At 38.6% G+C, this 24,816-nt stretch overlaps 1 protein-coding gene across 1 annotated transcript in view; it reads right to left on the reverse strand.

Annotated features, from left to right (window-relative positions):
* Window positions 1–24,344, reverse strand: part of SEC24C (SEC24 homolog C, COPII coat complex component) — a gene marked incomplete at both ends in the record, with an annotated part of 29,269 nt that extends 4,925 nt beyond the window's left edge. The window contains 16 exons of the mRNA XM_082002117.1: window positions 42–212; window positions 673–789; window positions 1,995–2,088; window positions 3,084–3,275; window positions 3,544–3,668; window positions 4,936–5,051; window positions 6,977–7,115; window positions 9,683–9,810; window positions 10,669–10,780; window positions 12,546–12,614; window positions 13,863–13,993; window positions 15,056–15,505; window positions 16,717–16,895; window positions 17,876–18,017; window positions 20,543–20,629; window positions 24,170–24,344. Of these exons, the coding sequence (XP_081858243.1) occupies window positions 42–212; window positions 673–789; window positions 1,995–2,088; window positions 3,084–3,275; window positions 3,544–3,668; window positions 4,936–5,051; window positions 6,977–7,115; window positions 9,683–9,810; window positions 10,669–10,780; window positions 12,546–12,614; window positions 13,863–13,993; window positions 15,056–15,505; window positions 16,717–16,895; window positions 17,876–18,017; window positions 20,543–20,629; window positions 24,170–24,344 (2,427 nt within the window). The remainder of the gene's footprint in view (window positions 1–41; window positions 213–672; window positions 790–1,994; window positions 2,089–3,083; window positions 3,276–3,543; window positions 3,669–4,935; window positions 5,052–6,976; window positions 7,116–9,682; window positions 9,811–10,668; window positions 10,781–12,545; window positions 12,615–13,862; window positions 13,994–15,055; window positions 15,506–16,716; window positions 16,896–17,875; window positions 18,018–20,542; window positions 20,630–24,169) is intronic.
* Window positions 24,345–24,816: the final 472 nt, after the last annotated feature.

Genomic DNA, 24,816 nt, shown 5'->3' on the forward strand with positions numbered 1-24,816 from the left:
TATTTAGATCAAATACCAGTCTGAGTCAATGTCTCTCTTACCTGGAAATACGCATACTTATAAATGGAGCCTCCTGTTTGGTAAGTTACTACACCTAGTGTCGCCACATCCAAATACTGGTTCGGAAATAGGAACAGATCCACACAGCAGCCCTGGGCCACACAGTCCTTGGCCAAGTTGTTGTAAAAGCTTGTCTGTGGTTGAAACAAAGTCTAAGAAAGGAAGTCAGAGGTGAGATCAGAAGTTTGTAGTAAGAAAAGGAAAGTGAGATCCAGTTTATAATCCCAGTCAATACACTTTTACACTTTAACTCTGAAATTAGGATCATATAAATTCTTCCTGACTCTGCCTTTGAAGAATTGTTGAATATTACAAAAATTACTACACATCTTGCTTTAAGTTCAGCACATTTACTTTAACCCAGCTATGGTATTTTATCCTGTATAAGAAATCTAAATCTATCTCTTCTTGTTCTCCTACTAGAGTTGTCCTTATGATGTCAAGTCTACACAGCCCTGATTGAGAACAGAAGATAGAAGTGCAATGTTAGAAGATATTAGCTGGGTTGGTTACATTATGTTCTACCCTTGTAATTTTTTTAATGTTGCTTCAGTTATTTTCTCAGAGCATAATATAGACCTGTAATGTAAGCATCATGCAAGTCATCATTACCTTCTCCTTATCTGTGTTGATCAGTTTCTTATCATCCCTATTCTTTAACTTCCCTGGGGCCTCTGCAATGGGCAGGGAGGTGTGGAAAATGAAGAGCTTGCCAGCACACTCAGCTGCCTGCAGGAAAGCAAGTGCAATAGAGCAGGTTAGAAACACTGATAAAAATTGTAAGGAAAACTGTGATTCAAGAACAAGCATTCAAGCATCCTCATGACTTCACTTCTTTATGTTGGGAAGGCACTATCAGACACACGGGTTCTGTGATCGCTTGGTTACTTCACTGGTATCCCACACAGGGAGCACAGCTAACTGGTCAGTTACGACAAAACAAGTTTCAATTCTACTGGACCTGTGCTAAGTTCCACAGCGGGGAAAAAAGGACTGGCTCCAAGGAAGACACAGAGCAGTAAGCAGGACTCAGCTACAAAAGGTTTTGCACAAACATGTTAGGTTGCTTTTTTCTCTAATTTGCAGCTACTGAGCTTGTGGGAAAGGAAAAGTGTGACAGAAATGGCAGAGGTTTTTGTAATCTGAGCTTCAACAGACCATTAATTTTAAATCAATAACCTACATCAACACTAGCCAATGTTTAGTAGGTTATTTTCTCTGACATGCACAGTACCTAAACAATCCGTAGTAATTTACATTATTTCTTGATTAAACAATTGTCATGAAAACTGAGCCTAAGAGAGACTTCTAAGGACTTACATGACAAATAAGAGTTACAGGAACAGTTTTGGATGGAATCATACAGGCAATCAATTCAATCAGTATATACAAGTTGGAGTTATATCATGCATGTAACTATCTGGATGAAGTACTGGAATGGAAGAACTTTATGAAAGGTTTACTTGGTTAGCACATTGGTGCAGGCAACTTCAACAGATTGCATTCTCTCCTTTTATTTAAGGTTATAACAGAGCTTCAAGCACAGGATTAGAAAGACACCATGTTACAGAACTCCTCAATGAGATATGACAGAGTTCAGTATCTGGTTTTAATGTTGGAGGTCTTTTCTTTGGTAGGTTTTGTAATCCGCTCAAAGCAAAACCCAGCCAGGTAACTGAGATAAAGCCACATGGCTTGTACTTTGAGCAAAATTATTTTAAAAAGGTGGGCAGAGAACAGATAGCTAGCTAGCTACATAGAACCAGAGGTACATGCACTTGAAGCACGAGTCAAGTACTCCCAACATGTAGCGTGTCTACCACAAGCAGATTTACAAAAAGCTTTAAAATTGTCCTATTAGGGTATGTTAGCAGAATATGAACTGTAGAGTCCTCAGACTGAAAACAGTTTGCCATGACAACGCATTTACTAACCTTCAATGCCTCCAGCCCTGCTTGAATCACAGGTGCAAAAACAGTTTCTGTTTCTCTTGTGTCTGCAAACATTTCTGGAATCTGGTCCAGCAAACTAGCAAAGAACACAAAAAAGCAGAAATTCAAGATTCCCTTTAATTGGAAAAGCCACACAGTTGCAGTTGATGTCCTATGAGACTGAGGTGGTTTAAACAGAAGTCCCTAAAATGTCTTTAAATTTGCAAAATTTTTACAGTATTTGGCATCTCATTATTAATCTGTATTTAAAAAAAGATGCTTTCTCATTCTTCATTGGCTTCCCTCATCCATATCCTGTATAGCCTCAACTGATGCCTACTCCAACAGCTCTTCTAATACGTTCCAATATATATTGGTAAGTAAACTCTTAGGAAAGACTAATGACGCTTGGCCTCTGCCAAGCATCCTGTGTACTAGTTAATGAATAGTAAGTTTAATCCACAGTTTTGTATTTACACTTGTTAATGCACAACAAAACAGGCTAGAAATTTTCTTCAAAAGCATGCAGTGCCAGGTCTCGTTCCTAAAACATAGTTAGCTATACACCATTGTTTAATTATAATTCAAGTATCATGTTAAATAGTTTGCCAATGCTTTGCTAATTTCTCTTTCTTTCCTTCTAGATTTTATCTCCTTTATCCCACTCATTCAATTTTCTCCACAGAACCAAAATTAGGCACCACTGCTGTCTCAGTTTACAGTTATTTAGGCAGCTGCCTTAAAGACAGTGATTCAGTACTTTTATGACTTTCACTCTGCATCATTCTAGTTGTGGGTTTGTCACTTTTTTTTGTTCTCCATCCCCCACCCTGAAATTCCCTTTTGCACTAAATCCCCTTATATGTATCCTCTGCAAAGCTAGAGTACGAGCCAAACACACCCTTACACCATGAATTTTCCCATCCTACTTTGCCAGCTTAATCTCAAAGAGTATAGGAAGTTAAAATACAGGGAGCAACTCCTAGGTGAATAAGATGACAAATAAGCAATCAATGTCACACTTTTAAATGCAACACTTGAATCTACCAAACACAAAGTTTACTACACACGTTGTAGATCAGTTTCTGTTACCTGGCAATAACTGTCCTGGACTCGTTCACGTTCACCAGAAAACCATCAAGGAGTGGCACAAACATATCTGCCACATCTGAGACAACCATCATTTGTGGCTGTGCCAGTGAGCTCTTCACGTTATAAAAGTGTAACACTTTGTTGTAGGTGACAAAGCCTACTCGAATGGCTGATTCTTCCATATTGCCTTCCCTGTAAGAGACATACTTGCCTTCACATCTAAGTATATAGTGAAACCATTACACAGAACCCAACACAACAGGGAATAAGGGAAAAATGAAATGAAGGAAAATTTATTTTCACCTAGAAGTACCCAGAAAGATGTTCTGCTTGGCCTTTTTCTGAAGAAAAGCTTGATAGTATTATCAAATAATTTTTTAATTTCTAGCATTTTTTAAAGGGGATAAACGTTACAGTTTCCCCCATTTTGCCTGGCTACAGTAGTACACAATATACCTACCGGGGCAGGTAATCTAGGAGTGACTTTAATTCTTCACATATTAGCCTCACTAAGCCACTCTTCACAGCATTGTAAGACACATCAATCATGAAAATGAAAGCAGGTGGACTGGGAAACTTGTTATTCTGTGGAAAAGAGGGAAGAAGTCACATGATGGCCATGTAATATAGCCCCCACAACAGCCCTGTAACACGGACAAATGAATGCTGGTCAAAACTGTAATAGGTTTCATGTACTTTTCTGCTCATGAAGCAGTTTCTTCAGATCATTCTTCCATCCTTGCCCAACTAGCAGACATGTAAGCACACTGTGCTTGAAATGGGCCAGTATTACATGCCCTTAGACTGAATTTGCCATTGCTCCGTGAAGAACAGCCTAGTCAAACTACATCCTCCATTTACGTGACTAGGTCAGGTATGGAAAGTAGCAGGGAAGTTTCCTGCCAGTTCTCAAGACTTTGGAATCTGACCAGATTTGTTATATGTAATTTCAACAATATAAAACAAAATATTTTCCTCTCCGAGAACTGCAACCTTTCCTTTCTACTTAAATATCAGGTTTGTTTTGGGAAAGAAAAACTTGTTTCAGCCAACAGTTTCCTGAGATCTATAGGCCATACTGGAAGGAGCACACAGAACAAAAGCAAAACAGAAGAATTTTCCAGAAAGCTGGGAAGATTGCATCTCATTTGAATTAAAAATGCTTCTTACGCTGTTAGAAGCAAGATAACTGGTTCTTCCCTTAACCCAAAGTAAAGCTGAGGCATTAAAAGGTAACTAGTATGAAGTGGCAACACTTAGGCATTTATTTTCCCAGCATTTATTTCAGCAGAGATGTAAGTTGCTTTAATAAACACTTTGCACATATTTTTCCTATTCCTTGGAAGTTAATTATTATTTAAATCTTTAATTTGAAAGTGAACTAGCTCTGACAATATATACTTCCACACTCTTCTTGTGTTTTTAACCACTATTTGAAATTTAAGTTCAATAGGTAAAGTCTGTCTTAGGCACGCTACATAATTACTACTGTACTTTTCTTGAATCTCTCCTACATTCTCCTTCTGCCCAAGGACTACTGCAAAAGAGTCCCTCCTGCAGAATTGCTGAGGTAACAGCAGCTGTAGCTGCTTATATACCTCCAGAAGAGAATGACAGAGGCAGCTATAACAAAATTATTTTATGTCACATGTCATCAAGACTTCCTCTACCTTGGGAAGTAAGCAGACAAGCACATCATATTTCACAATGAGGTGGGATGGATTAATGCTGTTAATTATCTCTGCCAGCTAGAAAGAAGCCCCAGGTAATCCATGTCATTCTTACTCTTACGAAAATAGGCTTTTTATTTAAACGGAAAACAAAATAAAGTAATAAACACATATTACCATACCTTGCAATAGTCAACTGTTGCTAGAAACTCATAAGACCCCAGTGATAACTCAGGTCGATCATAGAAGTCTACTCGCTTTCCAGTATGATCCAAATGCTGGAAGTAGTGAGGTGGCACTGGGGAAGGAAAAAACATTCAATTCAGTGACATACCCATGATAAACACTGTGACTAGAGAGCTAACATGACAACAGCTGTTTCAAATAAAACTCCAGGAAAGCTAGCTAGCACTCTCTGCTAGCATGCAAGTATTACTAAAAATATTTATGCAATTTAAGAGCATCATTAAAGCCAAGAAATACAAACTACTTCCAGTTTGTCTTATGCACCAGGTGGCACACTGTATAGTCACTATTGTACTTTTCCTGAATCTCCTTTACACTCTCATTTTATGTTTCATATCAGAAATGTCACTACAACATGCTCTTAGGTTTCTTCTGAAGGATTTAGTCCAAAGGATAAATATAACAATCTTGCATAAGTAGTAACAAATGACTTAGAGTAGAGTTTGAGGCAAACTACAGGCTACAACATTACTGACTCAATTCAGGCTTATCAAAAGACTGAGCTCCCTATTTTGCTGTATGAGTTAGCTTTTTCCTTCCCTTCTCATACTGGACAAGAATAAAGCCTTCTAGGCACTCTGAGGTGCAGGGACTGCCATAACCCTTTTGTCAGAATAGACAGGGTACTTCTTAAAGTGGATTGTAAAGCATTAAGAAGGAGGAACCAAAAGTGTAACCACATGCTCAGTACTTTTGTGCTGGTACCAGGCACTGGAAGGTAAAATAGGAGTTACGCTAAGTTTTCGCCTACAAAAGTCAGAAACAAAGCATTTCTCTTGTGCCCCAAGAACTATCATGATAAAGTCCCTCCTGCAGAAGTGCTAGGGTGACAAAATGGATTCCAGCTATAGCTACCTATATAGCTCCAGGGCAGAATAAAATGAAATTATCTGTAATGATAGTATTCATCAACTTTAAATTATTCTAAATATTCCAAATTTCAACAGTTCAAAAGAAAACAAAGTGACATCATCACCACTATAAAAGCACCCATCACTCTTCTCCTCTTCAAGTACACATCCAGTACAAGCTAGTTACCTGATTGTTTTTGCAGAGAAAACAGAATTTGTTCTCAAGTATTAGGTACAACTACATTGTATTTTCAGAGCATTGCTTTCATCAGCAGTCTCTGAGCATCCCTCCCTTTTCTGCCCCTGCTCAGTTGTTAACAGGTACAACCATTCATGCAGCTCTGAGTGAGCAGGGACAGGGAACTCATGCAGGCTGAAAAAAATCAAAGTTATTGAAGTTGGCCATTTCTAACCCAAATCAGCTTCCCATTTTAGTTTGTATAAACAGTTTGTTCTTATCACCTCAGTACAAACACAACAGTCCATTAAAAGGCATCGGTGCTACCAAATGAAACACTCAAAACATCACCATAAGGTTTGCTGTACCTTACATTCCACTGGGCCTTCAAAACAAACCTACAGATGTCATGCTGTGAGCAGCATATAGTGACTTCTGCTTAAAAGGAAGCATGTTTTTATTTATTTAGAAGAGCAACTAAGATTAAGTGGCATATATTGAACACTCCTATTCAGCTGTAGCAGATTTAGCTGCAATCTCATTTCTAAGCAGTGTTTAAACAGGCTTTGGGAACAAGAAAAAAAATCCTAACTCATGCTACTGACTAGATGTACATCTCACTCTGTCATAGCAAAATGTAAGTTTGAAATACCCTAAGAAAATAGCATAAATAATTTTTCAAACCACCGTACATTATGCTACAAGTACCTCATGTTAAAAATTTGGTACAATAATACCACAACGTATAAGCACCTACTTAATTTGAACATAATTTCAGAACTGAGCACTTAACATGTTTTATAATGTATTTTTTCACAACACTAAACACACATTAAAGCACGGTATTTATTATAAATCATCATAACACGATAACGATTTATTTGCTTGCATCTTGTTCAGAGATCACTCCAACAGAGCCTAGAGACCAATTTCCAGAAGAAACCTTACCCTCAGTGACACAGCTGCAGAAACAACACTGGAACCTCCTTCCACCCTCAATGAATTGCATAAAAGGGCACATGTAAGCCTTGCACCTATTACATCGGACAGGACCAGATTCTCCATGGTCTACCAAATAAGGAAGGGTCTGGGGAAGCAGGGGAAAAAAAGAAAAGAAAGGTCACATGATGATGAGAAAGAAGTAACCACACATATTACAGAGCTTAAAACTATCTTCCTGTACATTGCATAGGATTTAGCATTTTGGCAGCTGTGGAAGATAGTGCAGGGGGTGGGGGAAGTCTGACCGAGTATTTCATAAATACTTTTCAACTCAAGCTCTAGCACAGCAGTTCTTTGTGGGCTGCAGTCATTAATGGGCTATCCCACTTAGAGACAAACGAGTACTTCTGCATGGTGCTGCGCTACTTTAGATAGTAGGCTGTTTCAGGAGCATGAGCTTTAGGAGTACCGCACAGCACAGATGTATCCCAAGTGCACACAAAAGACTGAAACCATGAATTCATGAAACTGAATGCCTGTGATATGCTCATTCCCATGAGGTTACAATCTACATTTCACCACTGGCTGGGTGTTTTAAAAGCAACTCTTCACCTCTCATTTTTCCCTTGTAAAAAGCAAGCTTTTTGACAAAATAGCAGCCAGTCATTGCATTCCATATATTCAAGAACATGGAGCATCCAGACTATCTTTACTTTAAAAATTTCACCTGGTAAGACTTATTTTTGAAGTCCACCATGAAATACCGTATATTTTAAGTTCCGCTTGTCTTGACTCCGTTGTATAGCAAGTCCTCAAAACTGTTACATAGTGACACCATTTTTGAACTATTACTGATAATACATTCTTTTTGCGGCCAAACCAGAATAAGATGCTTGGCAACTTCTGCTGCTTTTCAACCTCAGAATAAGCAGGAAGCACTTTAAAATTATTAAGACAGAACTCATGCAAGCTACAAGCTGCATTCATAGTTCAAAGCACCTTTCATAACTAAAAATCTAGCTCAAAAGAAAGTTTAACTACTTACTTTTAAATTTTCTGACACTAAAGGTGTCCAGTCTTAATTCTCTCAGTCACCCTAAACCTCTGATCATGTTTAAGAGACAACATATTCATTGAGCAGGAGTCAAGCAAATGCTCCAGTCACTGTCATCCTCTTTGTGCCACAGATGTGTCACATCTTTCAAGTTTTCTGACTGCCAGGCAATGTTGGTATTGATATTTCCACACAATAAGCTTTTTTCCTTGCACGCAAACAAACTACAAGGGTGCTGTAAACAGTCAGTGCTATGCATAACTTGTCACTAACCACTTACTCCCAGAAGGCACAGAGATACTTCTTTGTGAAGCCTCAAGCTTAGCTTTCTGAACTGTGCATTAACATAGGGCAAAAGTCCTGTATCTGGGAACTGGGTGCTAAATTTTTATATATTCTAGATTTATCTGAATGCTGTATTTTCATGAGATATTTATCCTCTCATTACTGGTATGTCAAGCTTTAGCTCTATTTACAGTCTTGTTGTGCTGAACAGCTGAGCCTTCGCCTGTTGGAAGGGCTCCCACCACAGGGAGTTTACAGTTGCCATAAAGAACTTCCCAATGCTAGAAGATGCCAGTCTCCAAGGCAATTTTGTGATCCTAGCCATGTATTTTTTTGGGTATCACAAGTGTTTGTTCAAAGCATAAACACACCAGGTGACCTAACAACTATTTGTTTCTAAAGCTCCTGTAAAAATGTGCAGCTCCACAAGCCTCCAGGTTTCTCAAATAAGACCACGTTCTCCTATTGTGCTCCTTTTAAACTCCAGCCACAACACAGCAATACAGGAATTAACTTCACAACCATTTTTCAAAATCCAAAACATAGTTTAGGAACATTAATGAAATGCAACAGGACAAAACCACCCTTAAAAGCCCAGAGGATAGTTCTTTCCTCAGCAGACGCTAAAGTTAAGTTTAACAGGGCACAGAATACCGCAAACGTATGTATTCAAATTTAACAAGCGTATTTGTCTTCATGTCACTGCTCCACGCAGGCTAACAATACACAGTAGGCAGATTATTTAGAATATTTTTTAAAGTTTCTAGCTCTGTACTCTCGAAGCTTTCACATTCTTAGCAACCAGACAGAGTGAGTAAAAGGCTAGCTAGTAACACATGGTACCCAGAAGGAAGTGCTTCACAGAGCAAGGGCAGAAATACAAGTGCAGCTCAGCAGTGCCCAGTACTCAATCTTGTGCTGTCATCCCACACAGTGCTCCGCATGTACATACAGATTAGACATCTTAACCAGTGCTGCTGGATACATTCTCATCCAATTCCACAACTTAACATCCTACAAAAGACTTAACATCAGTGATTAGTAACCATATAAATACTTTAGGCCAAGGAAGAAATTGAGATCAACTGGAAGTGTTGATTTGTGACCATCCTAGTATTGTGGTCATTTGGTCATAGTGCTTGACAGTTACTGCAAAAAAGCTGAAACTACCACAACAATTAAAATACTAAATGTTTTGAACACAACATTCTTCTGCCTTAGAGATCTCTACCACATGCTTGTGTGACAATCAATGTTTACCTAGTCTTCATTATCTACATATACCTTCACAAAATATCTGTCAAATGTTGACATCAAATAGCATTCTCCCGATGAGTTCAGAGTGCATACGTAGCTCTGCATAAGGTTCTCACCTCCTCTGGGGGTAGAGTAGCCAGTGGTTTTATGACAGCAGCTAGGGGAACTTGGGACTGTTTGGCCATATCTGAGGTGCAGGGAATATTGTAAGATGTGCATCTTATGTAGCGGGGGCTTGCATTACCTGGGGAAACAAAAAATCCCCCCAAATTTCAGTACAAGTTAATTTTATATATTCAGTACAAGGACAGAAATAAAGATACCTTCAGTTACGTTATTAACTCACAGAGACTAAGAGCTTATCTAAACAATTAATTTCAATATATGTGAAACTTGAACTGCAAACAAAATGCCTCTTTATGATTAACTATGAATAATAAAAGCCCTTAACTCAAAACTAATAAACTTGACTCCACATCAACTTAAACTTCCCAAAAGGCATTCCTATTTCACCCTTTTTGCAGACTAAAATGTACTATAGGCAGAAAAATCAACTCAAACATTTCAATTGTTTGATTTTGTAATTTTGGCTGAAGAGTAAAGCACTTGACTGTAGAATCAGATTCTGAAGTTTTAAGTGAGCTTAAAATATCAAAAAAACCCATGGGAAATTAAAAGATGAAATATCCTTTCTCTATGAAGCTCATGGACCAATTGCCATTCCACTCAATTAAAAAAAATACATTTCCAAGCCCAATTCAAATGATATTGCTAGTAAATTTCAGTTCTTAACTGTCTTTGATATAGCTCTACAGAAGAGGCTTCATTTGCTGCTTTCTGATATCCCTGCTAATACTGGTCCCAGGTACCTGCCTTGGAAAACATTTTTTACTTGCAAATTGGTTACTAGCTACCAAACAATCAGGAGAATCTAAATTGAGATTAAATCAACACAGGACTTGAAACTAAGCTTCTGTTGGCAAAACATATCCCCAGCCACTGAAATAATTGCTCAAACTTTTCTTTTAAAGACATAGTTCTGTCACTGACTCTTTAGGGTTTGTGTTTTGTCTGCTTGTTTAAGAAAAGAAAAATATTTTACCTTGATCCTTGACCAAGAAATTAGTAGTAACAAGAGGTGGGACCTGCCCTCTCACTCCAGTGACAAATGGTTCTGACCCACGGTTACTTCTGTCATCTTCAATCACTTGAATCTATGATGGAAAACCCCACATTAATATTTAGAGGCTTGGTTTCAAAGTACTGTAAAATACAAAATTAGTATCTCTAAGGCAGTGACAAGGGGACCTGAGGCAAACACTACTATCTCTAAAAACAAGTAGTCTAAAAGCAAATACGTTTTGTCAAGCAGTCACCTCTCAGTTTGATATCAAATTGTACTTAATGACTAACAATAAATTACAAGTTGCAAATAGTGTTTTTCCCCCAAGTATTTTGAGTAGTAGCATATTTTGTGTCTTAAGGCTGATCTGAACTCATAAAAGCAAAACACAGATCAGGAAAGGATTTTTTGGTAGTATTCCCCTGTATTGGTCCTAGCCAAATAAAATTAGAAGTTTCTGTAAGTCTCAGGCTGAAGTTCTATAGATAATCTGGCTTTTTCTTCCTGTTATGTTCACACTGTTTTCATGGTATGTGTTTATTTCTAACTACTGTAACTCTGACCTAAAGGCAGTTGCTTGCAAACTCAGGTGGAAGTCTTCATTACTCTGTGGTGCTAAAGAGTTTGTGATTTGAGTTCTGGGGATGTGGAAAGTGAAGTTTCAATAGACTTGTCAGTGAATCAAGCTTAAACTTCAAAGACAGTAAAAATAATGAATTTTTTAGTATTTCAAATTCTTAATGAATGCAAATATGCTTAGGGTAATGAAAATGCATTAAACAGTTTTACTTGACTAAAATATCCACTGACCTTTGCATAAGACCAGAAAATGGTAGTTATACACAGATTTTCCACACTGGTGCCTGAATGAAAGCATTAAAGCTAGCAATCATTCTTCTGATCTTATTTTACCACCAGACACACATGCCTTTGTTTAGACCAAATCGTGAAATGCTGAAGTTTGCATGGCAGAACTTCTACCCTCTCACTAAGGATTCCAAGTTGTCAGCAGAAAGCCTCCCATAGCATCAGACAGTGACTATTCTACGATAAACCTAGTCCCATTTCGTAAGTCTACAGATTGACTGACAGTTGTGATCTCACTGCTGGTATCTGTTACATGACCAACTTTGGCTAAACAAGGAAGAAGTGACATGGGAGTGAGTAACAGAAAGTCAACTTTTTTTTTTTTTCTTCCAACCCAAAAGGTAGCTGCTTTTTTCTTTCTTTAGGTAAGATTCTCTACACATAAACATTAAATTTTCAAATTCAAAATTTAATGGTTATGTATGAGCACAGATAATGAGAGAATGTTTATAGCTCCCCATGCCTCATATTAATCTACTAGAAGATTTATATCAGGAATTAACATCAAAATGAAACAGTTCATCTGCAATTTTAAAACTTCAAAGCATTAGCCCAGTACTTGCATATCAACAAGAACAGTAATCAAATTCTGCTCAAAACTGGTAGAAAACATGGCTACAAAGGCTCATGCTGTGTGTACGTTAACATGAGACACACATTGTACGGACAATTATACTGATGGCTTACACTGAAAATGCCAGTTGGAATCTGATGAAGGAGATATTCTAAAGATCAAAGTGAAGGGGAGACATTCTTCATGATCTGTTTCTGAAACAGTCTGCTTTCTATTGCCTTACCATTTATCACAGAAGAGAAGATTTTAACAACATCTTGTGGTGTAATGTTACTTATTTTGATAAGGCAAGCAGAAGACAGCAAGGAAAAGGTAAAGGATTAACGGTGGAGGGTTAGTGAGGTGAAGTTCAGGTTTCAGGCATGCAGATGGTCACCAACACAGAGACTACAATTGACATATATACAGCACTTACTGGACTAGGAATTGCATCTGGGTCTATTCTGTGCCTGGGTTTCTGCTGGGGTGGCAGCTCATTAAGTTGCTTTTTTTTAAAAAAAAAAAAAAAAAAGAGAGTGCCACAAAAAAAAATAGAAAAAGAAAAGAGAATAATAAACCAAAAAGTAACAGTGTTACTTCTCTCTACCCAAACCTGTAGCACTGGAATTAGATACATTTGGACACTGGTTCATGCAACAGGAAACATCAGCTTCTGCAGCATACACCGATCCCAAAACCAGTCTTGCCAGGATATTGGGCTTGGGCTCTGAACGCATTGCTAACAGAGGTAGTGGCTCATGTGCTCATTTTGGTTAGGAACTGGGGGTTTATGCTTTAAGAACATGCTAAAATGAAGGCAACTGACACAAGCCATTTAAGATCTCATTTAGTGGAAGAGAAGCAGACAAGCAATTAAAGACTTCTTAGATTAAAAAAAAAGGCTATAAACTTGACAAAAACCTGGAGTCTAAACAGATAAACCTTTTTAAATAGAAATAACTTCTGAACAGTGCCAGTCCAGATCTAAGATGTAACAAAATAATTTTTATAGTTTTTAAGTAAACTGATTGTAAGCACTGCCCTGGAAAGGTTTCCTGTTATCAAATGACTGTGGCCTTCTAAGACAATAACAGAACGGCATTAGCAGCAGTGGAAGGAACAGCACAGTAGTGGCAATAATACTGCCAGTCTTAATATTACTCATCATTGCTAACCATTACACATCACTGCTCATCCTTTCTCAGAACCTCCATTATGAAAGATAATCCCAGTTTGAGAAGTCGTCCATATTTGACTGAATTAGTGTCATGACTTAATGACCCAAAAAATGCTAGCCAGCTTTTTGACAGATTACAGGAAAAGGAAAAGCACTACAATCATCTCCTATTAACCATACTTTAAACTTGGATCATACAGTTCATAGACTGTCACCTCAAAACCTGAAATTAGTTCACCTTGGAAAGTCATTAAGCAATAATCCAGAAATGGAGAAAAAGCTTAATCAAAGCCCTCAAGGATTCTCAAAATGTAACATAGTACAGAAAAAGACCTGAGGAATTAGAGCGTTGATTTGCATATGCAGTGCCTTTCTTTACTCATGAAGAAAAATACTGCTTATGGGCTTATTCCTAACAAAAGACTGAAGCTGGATATACAAGAGAAAAGCAAGCAGGAAAACAGACTGATGTTCTTTGGAAGGAGAAACCTGTTTTCAGCTTTGGTCTTTGTCCTTTCTGTTTTATGTGAAGACACTATGGAAGATTTCACGCTGATAAGAACAAAGTAAGCTTACAGGGCTAGGAATGGAATCTGGATCCAAGCGTTTTGGTGGAGGTGGTGGTCCAGGTTGACTTCCATAATTTGGTGTTCCTGGATAGGCTCCTCCATAGTTTGGTTGGGGACCCCTCACCTGCCCAAAGGAACCTTAAAAGAAAGGGACAGCAAAAAATCAAACAATGGCCAATACCAGGCATTTCCTCATTACACACTTAACACTTCTCCTGTCATCATCACAAAACAAGTCAGTCACATGCTCTTCAGTTAATTAGCATTAAGCCTATCTATCACAATGTTTCAGCTTAGACCTGTACATCTCTATCAGTGATTCAATAAACTGATGGATAGAGACCTAAGGCAACACAGGTTTTTAGACTAACATAACTATTTTTAGAATAACATGATTACAATGCACATTAAGATCATGCACTATGAACATTTACGTTAAATTGCAGAACTGCCTAATAGAAAGTGCACACAGAACAGCCAAATAAGCTAGTGGATGACCCGTAATTGCTCAAACTAAAGGTATGCACGGAGTTCTCTTGGACAGTTTTGGCCTGTCTGAAATCCTCAATCCTAACACTTGCACATGATTATTTTATCTTAGTTATCTGTAAATGTTACTGATTAAAAATCAGCCAAAACTCTTTATAATTCAGAAAGCTTAACTGATATTACTTCTAAGCACAGACAAAACATGAAAGCTTCTACAAGGAGAAAAATACACAGTTTGTGAATTAAAGAACAAGTAGCAACTCCTTTTCAATTTTTAACAACTCCTCTCAGACACATTGTGTATGTACACTGGCCACAAATTGAAAAAAAAAGATAATATGGATTTTCAGGGTTTCAAATCCATTACTTTTGAACAGATGAGGTTGCAGACATCATACTGAAGTTCACAATAAAGTTTTTATCACAAATTCCTGTAGTATTATGGCACTAATTATTAAGCAACTTTTTGGCCAAGTAAGCTAGGATTCCTTAGTTACATTAATCTGATTAAAACCTGTATGACAAATACCTTAGAATGATGCATCCTATCATTTATCTTGGATTTGTCCTTCAGTCATGAGCACAGGGAAACAAGAGGGAAGCTTTGAAGTGCAGCTGGAAGCCCACAAGTAAAACCTGAAATCCAGTTCTCAGTTTGCAGCACACAGAGAACACACATTAACTTACAATTCCTATACTCAGAATACTCACCGTTCTGCTGCATTTGATATCCTGGCTGCGGAGGATGAGTGGGAGGAGGCGGTCCATGGAGGCCACTCATGGGAGGCCCAGGGTGCGGCCCTGACATAGCCGATGGAGGTGGTGGTGAGGATATATGATTAGGCTGGGGCATTGGCGGTCCAGCAATTGTCTGCCCAGGCAGTGGTGGGCCTGCCATGGTAGGTGGCCTAGTGGCACCTGTGGTAGGAGGGTAAGAGGAAGGTCCAATCCCTGTAGAAGAGGGAGGTGGGCCAAAACCAGGGACTTGAGTAGGTAGGTGCTGAGTTGATACTGGTTGACCGGGAAAAGGAGGTTGTGCCAAAGGAAGACCCTGAGACACAGTGGTAGGAGGGGGTCCTTGGCTCGCAGCGTAAGGTGTGTAGAGACCAGATCCTGTTGCACTAAAGCTTCCTGAGACTGGGGGAACCGATGTTGGGGGACCTGATAAGAAGAGAAGAATATATAACATAATTTTCTTCTATCCTCGAGACATTAAGATGCAAGCAAAACCCATTTGCTCTAGATCGTCTAAGTAAGTCTACCACTTTCTCATCTTCAGATGGACTTGCCAGTAATAATAAAGACAAACCTTAAGTGAAAACCCTCCTAAATTGAGGAGAGCTGAAACTCCTTCAAGGGATCTGAAACTTGGTAGTTCCATCATTGTCCTCTCTCTCTCCATCTGAGCTTATTTTACATAGTGAGAATACATTTCAGGATTCAGTGCCAGAAAAAAGGCGCAAAGCCAGAGTATGCAAAACTAGAGCCACCACAAACCTGTCTACCGATTTCTTGAACTGAAGTAAGTTTGTGTCTTAAACTCCACGTTAAGTTGGGAGCCTGTAGTTCAAGAATGGTTTTGAGCATCATGATTTTAACAGCATGGAACTAGTAGCTTCTGTATTTACCACTGTACTATTTCTAAGGATAATTTCAGACACATTGCCAAAAGCTGGAGAAATCTGTATCCCCTACTCCTGTAGGCAGTCTGTGTTAGAGTATGAGATGCTTGTCAAAAAGTACTTTACCAAAACAATTAAAAAAAAATAGAAAAGTGTAGTCAGACCAGCTTACACACACTAAAGACAAATCTCTAGCCTTCAATTAAAAAAAAATAAAGTCCTGTAATCTACAGCAGTGGGACTGTTGACCTAATACAATAAAACAAAATGTCTAAATTCAGTTTATACTGTTTAAATAAGTTTCTTCTCAACTTCCAGCAAAACCCTTCACAGTATCATTTAGATTAACTTCAGCCCTTTGTGATTTACCGAGCCCTTTTTCCTTCTTTTTTTTTGACTGGGCTGCTGCACAACAGTGGCAAGGCATGTAGACTCTCCAACAGATTACTTAGGCATAGACTGGTTTTTTGCTTCACACTAAGATTGACCTAGTTGAGGAGAAATATTGTTATTCTCTTTTATTACTCATGTCCTCCAGTACTTCCTGCACTGTCCCCTACCATAGTCTCAGTTCTGTTTTCCCCAATGATGACCTTAGTCAAGGAAACTACTGTTTACTATGGCAGATGTCAACACACAGAGAATTCCCATCACCATATGGTAATGAATTGTTGACAAGAACAAATCTTTTACGAAATTACTAGCATAAATGAAAAGCAATAGCATATTTCTGTAGCCAGGAAACCTCACCATAGCCCAGTCCAGCTGGGGGAGGAGCAGAGGCTGTAGTACTGCCAAGTGTCATCCCTGCCATGTGATTGCTGAGCTGCTGTACACTGGCTCCGGGGGGACCATATTGCTGGAACGTAGATGTCTGGCTGACAGGTGTGGGTGCTGAGCCTGGCAGAAACAGCTGAGAAGCAGGTGGCCTGAGAAGGAAATGAGAAACTTCACTGAATTCCCCGTTATACAAGCAGTTACAATTCTCTGTGCCTTTTAAAATTGTTCTACCACATGAACACTAGCTGGGTCTCAATTATTTACATGAAGCACTGTAGCTCAGTTTTGGAAAAATAATTACATATCTTGCATGGATCTGAATCCTCTTCATAAAAAAAAAATCTATTGGTTCTCAAGATACAAATTTTACTCTGATAACTTTTTTTTTGTTAATTCCATTTTAGTTATCCAACAAATCAGAAATATTGCAACAGAGTCTATAGGGTAAGCAACAGTAAGGCCTGCACAGCTAGATCAGAATGCTCTGTTGCTCAAAAGATTTGGACTCTCCAGCTGACAGTGCTAAGCTTAACCAGAAGGAAATAAAAAATAACTACCTTCCCCCATAACCAGTAATTGGAATGAAGAAGTGAGGACTTGCCACTTTCACCACACAGGTAATGGCAATATCTTCCTGGAAAAGATGCCCAAGAGCTTAGACGAAGGTAACTCAGGGATCCGTAACAGACAGAATGAATACTAAAGAATTACTCAGTAATGACAGACAGCAACATGCTCCAGACAGATAGCAATTCACACTGCTAAGGAATCAAGTACTACAGCTGTGGGGATGCAATTGTTTTAAAACAAGACAGATTATGGGAATCAGAAAATTCCTTATGGGAAAATGACTACCACAAAGAAAGTCTTTGCAGGACAAGTGGTTTTGATCAGTCACTGACATCTACTCATATCCTTCAAGAAGTTTTTCATGTCCACAGATTCTTATTATCTAAAAATACCCCTACGGCAAAATGTTATTCCAAAACAATACGGAAGCAATAAAGAAAGTAAATTTCCATCACAGGAAAACCGAGGTATTTAGTTTGGTTTAGGTCCTAAAAGGTCTAGACATATCATAGGTCTACCAAGGCAGGCCTTTGTTATGATTTGCTTTTCTTCCACGTACCTCTGCACTGGGGCTGCTGAGGCTGGAATCCCATTCTGTACATCTCTGTGTCCAAACTGACTGTGTGTCAGGTGGCCAGAAGGAAGCGATGCTCCAGAGGCTGGAGGGGGAGCTCCAGATGTTGGAGTGGCTCTTAATGAACCTACAGACATAAGGCGGAAAAAAATTTAAAAAAAATAAAATCACAAATTACTCACAGAAACAAGGGCTTGAACCAACTACCATGAAAAATCCAGGAAATAAAAAAAGTGCAGAAACAGTTTAGTGATGACCAAATGGATGTATCAATACTCCACGAGCAACAAATAATTCATACAGCTATATTAGGAGTAGCAAAGTTGAAAGCACAAATATTTTTAGCCAGTGTCACTACTCACCATCTCCACACAGATCAAGTAGAAAATATGTAATGTGGAGGGTCTTCAAAACACAATTTAATCTTTTGATGAAGAAAAACCAACGTTATCTTGTCAGCAAGGTATTAAATTCTTCCTCCTCCAAGTCCAATTATTTTTATCCAGATCAAGAAGAGTATTCACATGGAACCTAATGTTCATTACAAGTCAGTTTTCCCTACTAGAAAGCTAAGCAGCTTATGAGTAGATTCAGTTTTCAAAAATTACATCTAACTGCTTTGATATATAACATAATGGAGCCCACCACAGACTGGCTGTTCCTCCTAGTCTCTCAAGGTTGGAGCTAACACGAATACATTCTCATCTTTCAGATTGAGCTGGTTCAATCACAGCACAAGCATACTTGACTCAGAAAGAAGTGTTCACACTTTCCACAGACCACGCAATGCTGGATGCAATACCAGCAGACCAACTGCAGTGTCTACTTCCAAAAAAGAGAATATAAATTTCTATTTTAATAATATTATGTAAAAAATACTGATAATTAGAACAACCATATGACCATGCCTACTAACCACAGGGAACATATTTCATGTATGGGCTATCGTTAAATACAGATGACCAAAAAGAGTAAACTACTCCTTGAGACCAGGGCAGCACATACACACTCTTGTGTCTCTCTAACAGTGACCAGTGTGACAAGTTTAAAAGGGACTCTGAAACCTCATTATGAGGAACCATTATGAAAGAAGAAATAAGAGAAGCCATTTCTCAATTCTACAGTATAATTTATACACCAAAGCATGAAGTTTCAACTGATACATATTTTTATCTTATCTGCTACATGTAATTCTTAGTAAGCTTGTGGATGTAAATTCAAGGAAGGAATTAACTAGACCTTGTATGAATAACCAGTAATTTCTTAGGGCTTTTTTCTTTATTACTAAACCTCCTCCTGTTCTTCATTTTGAGACTTAGGACTTAATTATTTCCAGAAACATTTATTACCTTTACATACCTTCATCTCATTAAATATTGTCTACTGTTACAACACCTTCATCTTACTGTTCCTCTGGCTAAGCATTTCCTGATCTCTAACTATTTGTATGTTGTATGGTATTTCTATTTCTGAATGTCTTTTGTGATACCTTTTCGGTTAATCTGATAGACTTTCATCTATTTTGGAAGCCCTTTCCTTTGATAGTACATGTAAACTGTTTGGCATTGTTATTTTTTGTCTTTGAAAGCATATTTAATCCAATTCCTGGAGGGATCCTACACTTTTTTTTTTACATTAACTCCCCCCCCCCCAACTTTAACAGGCATACAATTTGACAAATACATGCTTACTTCAGAAAAAGCTTCTGAAGTCATCTTCTTCTAGTTCTTGTCACAAATATACTTCTGTAACCATTACCATAGACTGCTCAAATAGCCACTGAAAAAAATTCACTTGAACAGGTATGAATATCTAGTGGTTTATTAGCTTAAGTTTCATTACTCTTGAGGAATCCTGAAGCTCCTCTTCAACACCTTTAAGATATTTTTTTTACTTAATACAGACCTCAAAATGGAGGTACGTTACAGCAAAAGGGGAAATGCCTGTGATTTTACTCAAAGCCCCAAGACTATACGGTCTTGGACCAGTTCTGACTCTCTGCTCTTCTAAACAAATTGACACTGCTGGAAATAGCTCTTCCAAAATACCACTAGTTGGAAAGAAGGAAAAATACAATATGATTTCTTGCAGTGTTTCTAATTCTTACATCTTGATTGCTAGCTTTGCAGCTTTTGGTATCATAATTATTCCTAACATATATTTGGGTTCTATGCTATAGCCAAGGAAGCTAAAAACTTTTTTCTTCCCTTAAATGAAAGCACAGGTTACAAAAATCTCATGACTTCCAATAAATAGCCTCCTGCTGCTTGGGAATATTTTTTGTTTCTTCATTGCAGTGCTATCATTTCAAATCTCACATTTTAGTTCTCTCTCAAGTGGGAGACTGCATTCTTTTAAACTAAGTATTCTGGGCCAATTCAGGTTTTGAAACCAGTCATCAGAAAACATTAGTCACAAGTCAGGTTTTATCTATGAATCTGCAGGCATAAGGGATTTCTACTAGGACTATTTCTCCATATCCTATTTATGTTTCTGGAGTGCTGCCTACAAATAGATTGGGAAGTGTCCCACCCACCTCCGCCTGAATAAACAGGTACCCACACCTTTGAGATAAACATCCATATTAAATGGGAACTTGGCACAGACGAAGTGGCACAACACAAACACTCCCACAGAAAGGACACCATTTACCTATGAAATTAGGTGCAAGAGAAGAAGTGTCAGAGTTGAGAGATACAGGAGAGCCCTTCGAAGGGAACCCCAAGGAAGGAAAGTAACCTGGAAAGACAGAATACACCAGTAAATCAAGCCTGAGAGAAAGCACTAAGTGTTTCCAATGTTGGGGACAGTCTGCAGTGCAGAAAATACCATATGCTTAAAAACCATGTCACATTTACCACACTTAAGCTATACTTCCTCTCACTGTTCTACCACGCATAACACATATTACCAACATAGTTCATATATTAACATGAATACAAGTGTTAATAGTATTGTAAACTGGGTCTATATAAAACAATGCAGCAGACACCCAATTGTTACAGGTATTCAGAGAGTTGTGTTTGCACTTTCAACTGCATGACCTCATCAGAAGGAAACCGATAGACTGACTGAAAGACTGGGGCAAAATTGTCCTGGTTCTTTCAACATTCTCATAGCAAGAAGCAGGTGTTTTCAGCTAGCAGCACAGTGCTCCACTTCTGGTCTCAAGCAAGACTAGCATCACTGGCACAGCATTCCCGTGTTTCTATTAGTTAGAGCGAGGGTTTGTCACAGAAATCAGATGCAAAAGACTCCCTGACTGAGGATGGCACCTGTTCCCAACAGTTGTCTCCCGAGTCCTCCAAGCAATTTTATTGTTATTTTTAAAATAACTCCCCAAGACAACTACTTTGACATCACTAATGTTGGCAGTTTTCCTTTTACGCCTCAGCATTCACTAAATTCCTGTCACTCTCATGCCTCTCAAATTAATTCTCACTTTCCTCTGTGTTATGCAGCTACAACAAGTCTTGCTACAAAGACCTGCAATAAACATAACATGTTGGAGATGGGCATAGAAAGTATAACCATCACTATCCTCATTATCACCTGTCTGCTCTCTTTGATAATGCGTTGTTTGTTTGCTACTCTTTCCCATCTGGATGTCATATTCAGCAGCTACTACCAGGTCAATTTCTGGCTGTTGTGCTAGTGCTCCGAATTTCACACTCCCTCCTTCTAAAGATAGGAATCCAGCGTTTACAGTAACAGGTCCAAAATGCACAACTTGACAACTGATATTTCCTTAACACAGTCTGCTAAGTCTAGGAAGGATGGTCTCAGAAGAAAAGATGGAAGAGAAATCTCTACAAACCGTGGGTGGCTTTTGCCTGATATATCAATAAAGTACGCAAGATACTACTTAAGAGTAGCGCAATACACTTTTGTTGTCCAAATGAGACCACCTTGTTGCCCTCAGTGTCACGCTACTTTTCAGTCATTACTGGTCCAAACAAAATCTGCATTTTTAATCTGCACAAGTTTATAATGCACATTATAAAGCTTTCTAGGTATGTCCTTACTGAGCTGTCATGAACCACATTTCTGTTGTTCTGAAATTTAGAAAGGCAAATCAGAAATAATTCAGAAGGAAAAAAGTGAATTCCCTTAAAAAGAAATGCTTTTCAGACTTGTAAATAATTCTTTAAGTATCTGATGGAAGATGCTCATCAGTTTCTTTTTACAAACATCCTAAACATTCTTCACACTGACAACAGCCAAAACATCTTTTCTATAAATAGCTACACTGATGAAACTTTTGCAGCAAAACTGTAGTAATTTTTGTCCTTCTTGAATCTCCTTCTCTCCCTTACTGAAGCAAGTCCAATTTCTTCCCATTCTTTCCATGGGACAGGAAACACTAGCTACTGAACGGCTACATTGAGCAACAAAACACAGTGCCCAGTGGCTGAGCTCTGCCCCTGACTTCCCAGGAAGCAGAATTTCTTTCCTCTGCCTAGTGCTGATTTTCATTACTTTTATAGGAATTTAAACCCTCTGTGAAATTAGTGCAAAGCTCACAGATTAAAAGGGCTGCTGGAAGAGATTTATTGAGAGGAGGGGAAGAACAGGATTAAAGAAAGAAAAGGAAGATGGATCAACTGAAAAACCCATTCTTTCACACACCACACTAACTCTTCTTCTTCTCCACTACCCTGCTAACTCCAGACAATAAACCCAACAGGGCAATCATTCAGCTCCCAAATTTCAGTCTCCTACTTCTGTAAGCTTCAAGACAACTATAGGCACTTTGATTGTTTTATCCTTCTCATTGAGTTTGGTTTAAAATTCCAGAAGTTGCAAAAAATTCAAGATGTACTTGGAGGGGAGAACAATACAGCGACCATTAGCATGATTAGCATATTTGTCATTTCCTTAGAATACCAATCTGAAATCCAAACAAACATTTCAGAGTGAAAGTTCATGTTGTGCTTATCTCCGTGGACCTGAATTCATCCACATGATTTTGAAAGGCAGGAATACTTCTATTCAAATGAATAGTATTTTCTCCTCTACATTTCAGATGTTAAAGTGTCTTGGTTTAGCCCACCTCTGGGCTAAACACTAGCAATTGCTCTATCACCTGAAAACTCCCTTTCAGCCGACAAAGGGGAATCGGGGAAAGAAAGGAAACCTGTGGGTTGAAATAGAAAAACATTTTACAAAACTACTATTAATACTAAAGCAATGTAAAGTACACAAAGTTATACTCAGCCCATATAGTGGTCATGAGCTGTACACTCCCAGCAGTGAACACTGGTTGGTGAACACTGTGAGCAGCACAGCTCCAGCGAAGGGAGAGTAGGCCTCGGGAGCAGAGTGATGGGCAAGACTGTCCAGGGATGGCAGCCATGAAGACAGCGAGAGCCATTCCCAGCAGACTCCCCAGTTTATGGTCAGTGTGACGTTTATGGTATGGAATACTTCTGCTGGTCAGCCTAGGTCAGCTGTCTTGGCCTCCATTCCTCCAAGCTTTAGTACCTGGCTATCTCAAGATTGCTAGAGGCCTTCATCACTATGCAAACCTGCATACCATGGCTGGCCATGAACTAAACCAAAGTGTCCTATCCACTTTGTTCTCACAGTAACGGGGTGCTGCAGTTATCTTAGAAATGCAGCTTTCCTGAATAGAAAATGGATTTTATGATTCTATCCCAGCAAAACTAGAACATAAAGTCACTCCTAAAGCAATTCAGGTACTCAGAAACAGAGACTCATAAAATTCTTTAATAATTTTAAGTTAGTCTTTCTTTTGAAAACAGGAAAAAAAAGTTTAATTCTTTTTTCTTTTTAAAGCAACAGAGAAAATAGCTCCAAATACACTTTATACCTAGAATTTTATGTCTTAATCTTTCAGGATGGAGTGCAGATCTTTCTACATAATAATGTAAGGCAGTCTCAGTTATAAATCTGCTACAGGACTTAACTGCTGCCCCTCAACATAATATAACCTCATCAGGAAGACTGTCCTAGTCAGGTACCTTCAGTACCACAGGGGCAGGGACATACAGAAAAAAAGCAGGCTGTGCTTATCAACATGTTAATTTTATGAGCTATTAGAAGAAGAGTAAGCCCTACTAAGATGGACAAATGACAAAACAATAATCTCAGAAAGTGCAGGAAGTACATGATTTTTAGCATCATGTAAGCTACATACAGAAGAAGAGGTAATTGCTACCACAAAATAAAGACTAACAATAGGAAGTATACAGAAAAAAAATCCACGCATGCAACAATTCACAGGTTATAAATCACTAAGTTTTGACTGAGAAGTACCTTGTGGAGGGACTGGCTGTTGATATCCTGGCATCGGACCATTATAAGCTCCATATTGCAATTGAGGAACCCCTGGCAATGGCTGTCCTCCGTAGGCAGGCTGCTGGTATCCCTGATATCCAGGCTGAGGTTGCCCATAAGGAGGCCCTGTGTGAGCTTGCTGGTTTACACTCATTGTATTCACATCCCCAAACTAATCTCACCTGCAAAAAAGCGGGGAGAAATGGCTTTTAGCAGACATAAAACCAAACTGGCCAACTCCTCTACTCTTTTCACAGAAATGAGAGTTCCCGAGATCCTAGGGAAGGTAAAACATTAATGGTAATTTATTCTTGCACAGCAATTTTTTCAAGTAAGATTAAGTGCTTTATAAGAGCTAGTTAGAAGTCAATATTTTCAGAAGCTATGTTCTGAAAACATTCACTACTTGACCATGCTTCCTTGCTACAAGCAACACACATTCCACCATCCACAAAGGCCGCTGCTTGAAGTGTTTAACGGAATCCAGAACAGGACCAATATAGACTCCCCCCCCCCTTTTAATTTTTTATTTACAATAGATGATGCAAAGTCCTTGTTATGTACTAACTTTCAGGAAACTAAGATATTCCAAAAGCAGCACGTTCATCTAAGCATCATGTTCAAAA

Source organism: Phaethon aethereus (assembly GCF_964289735.1).
Source record: "Phaethon aethereus genome assembly, chromosome: 7".
Lineage (NCBI taxonomy): Eukaryota > Metazoa > Chordata > Aves > Phaethontiformes > Phaethontidae > Phaethon > Phaethon aethereus.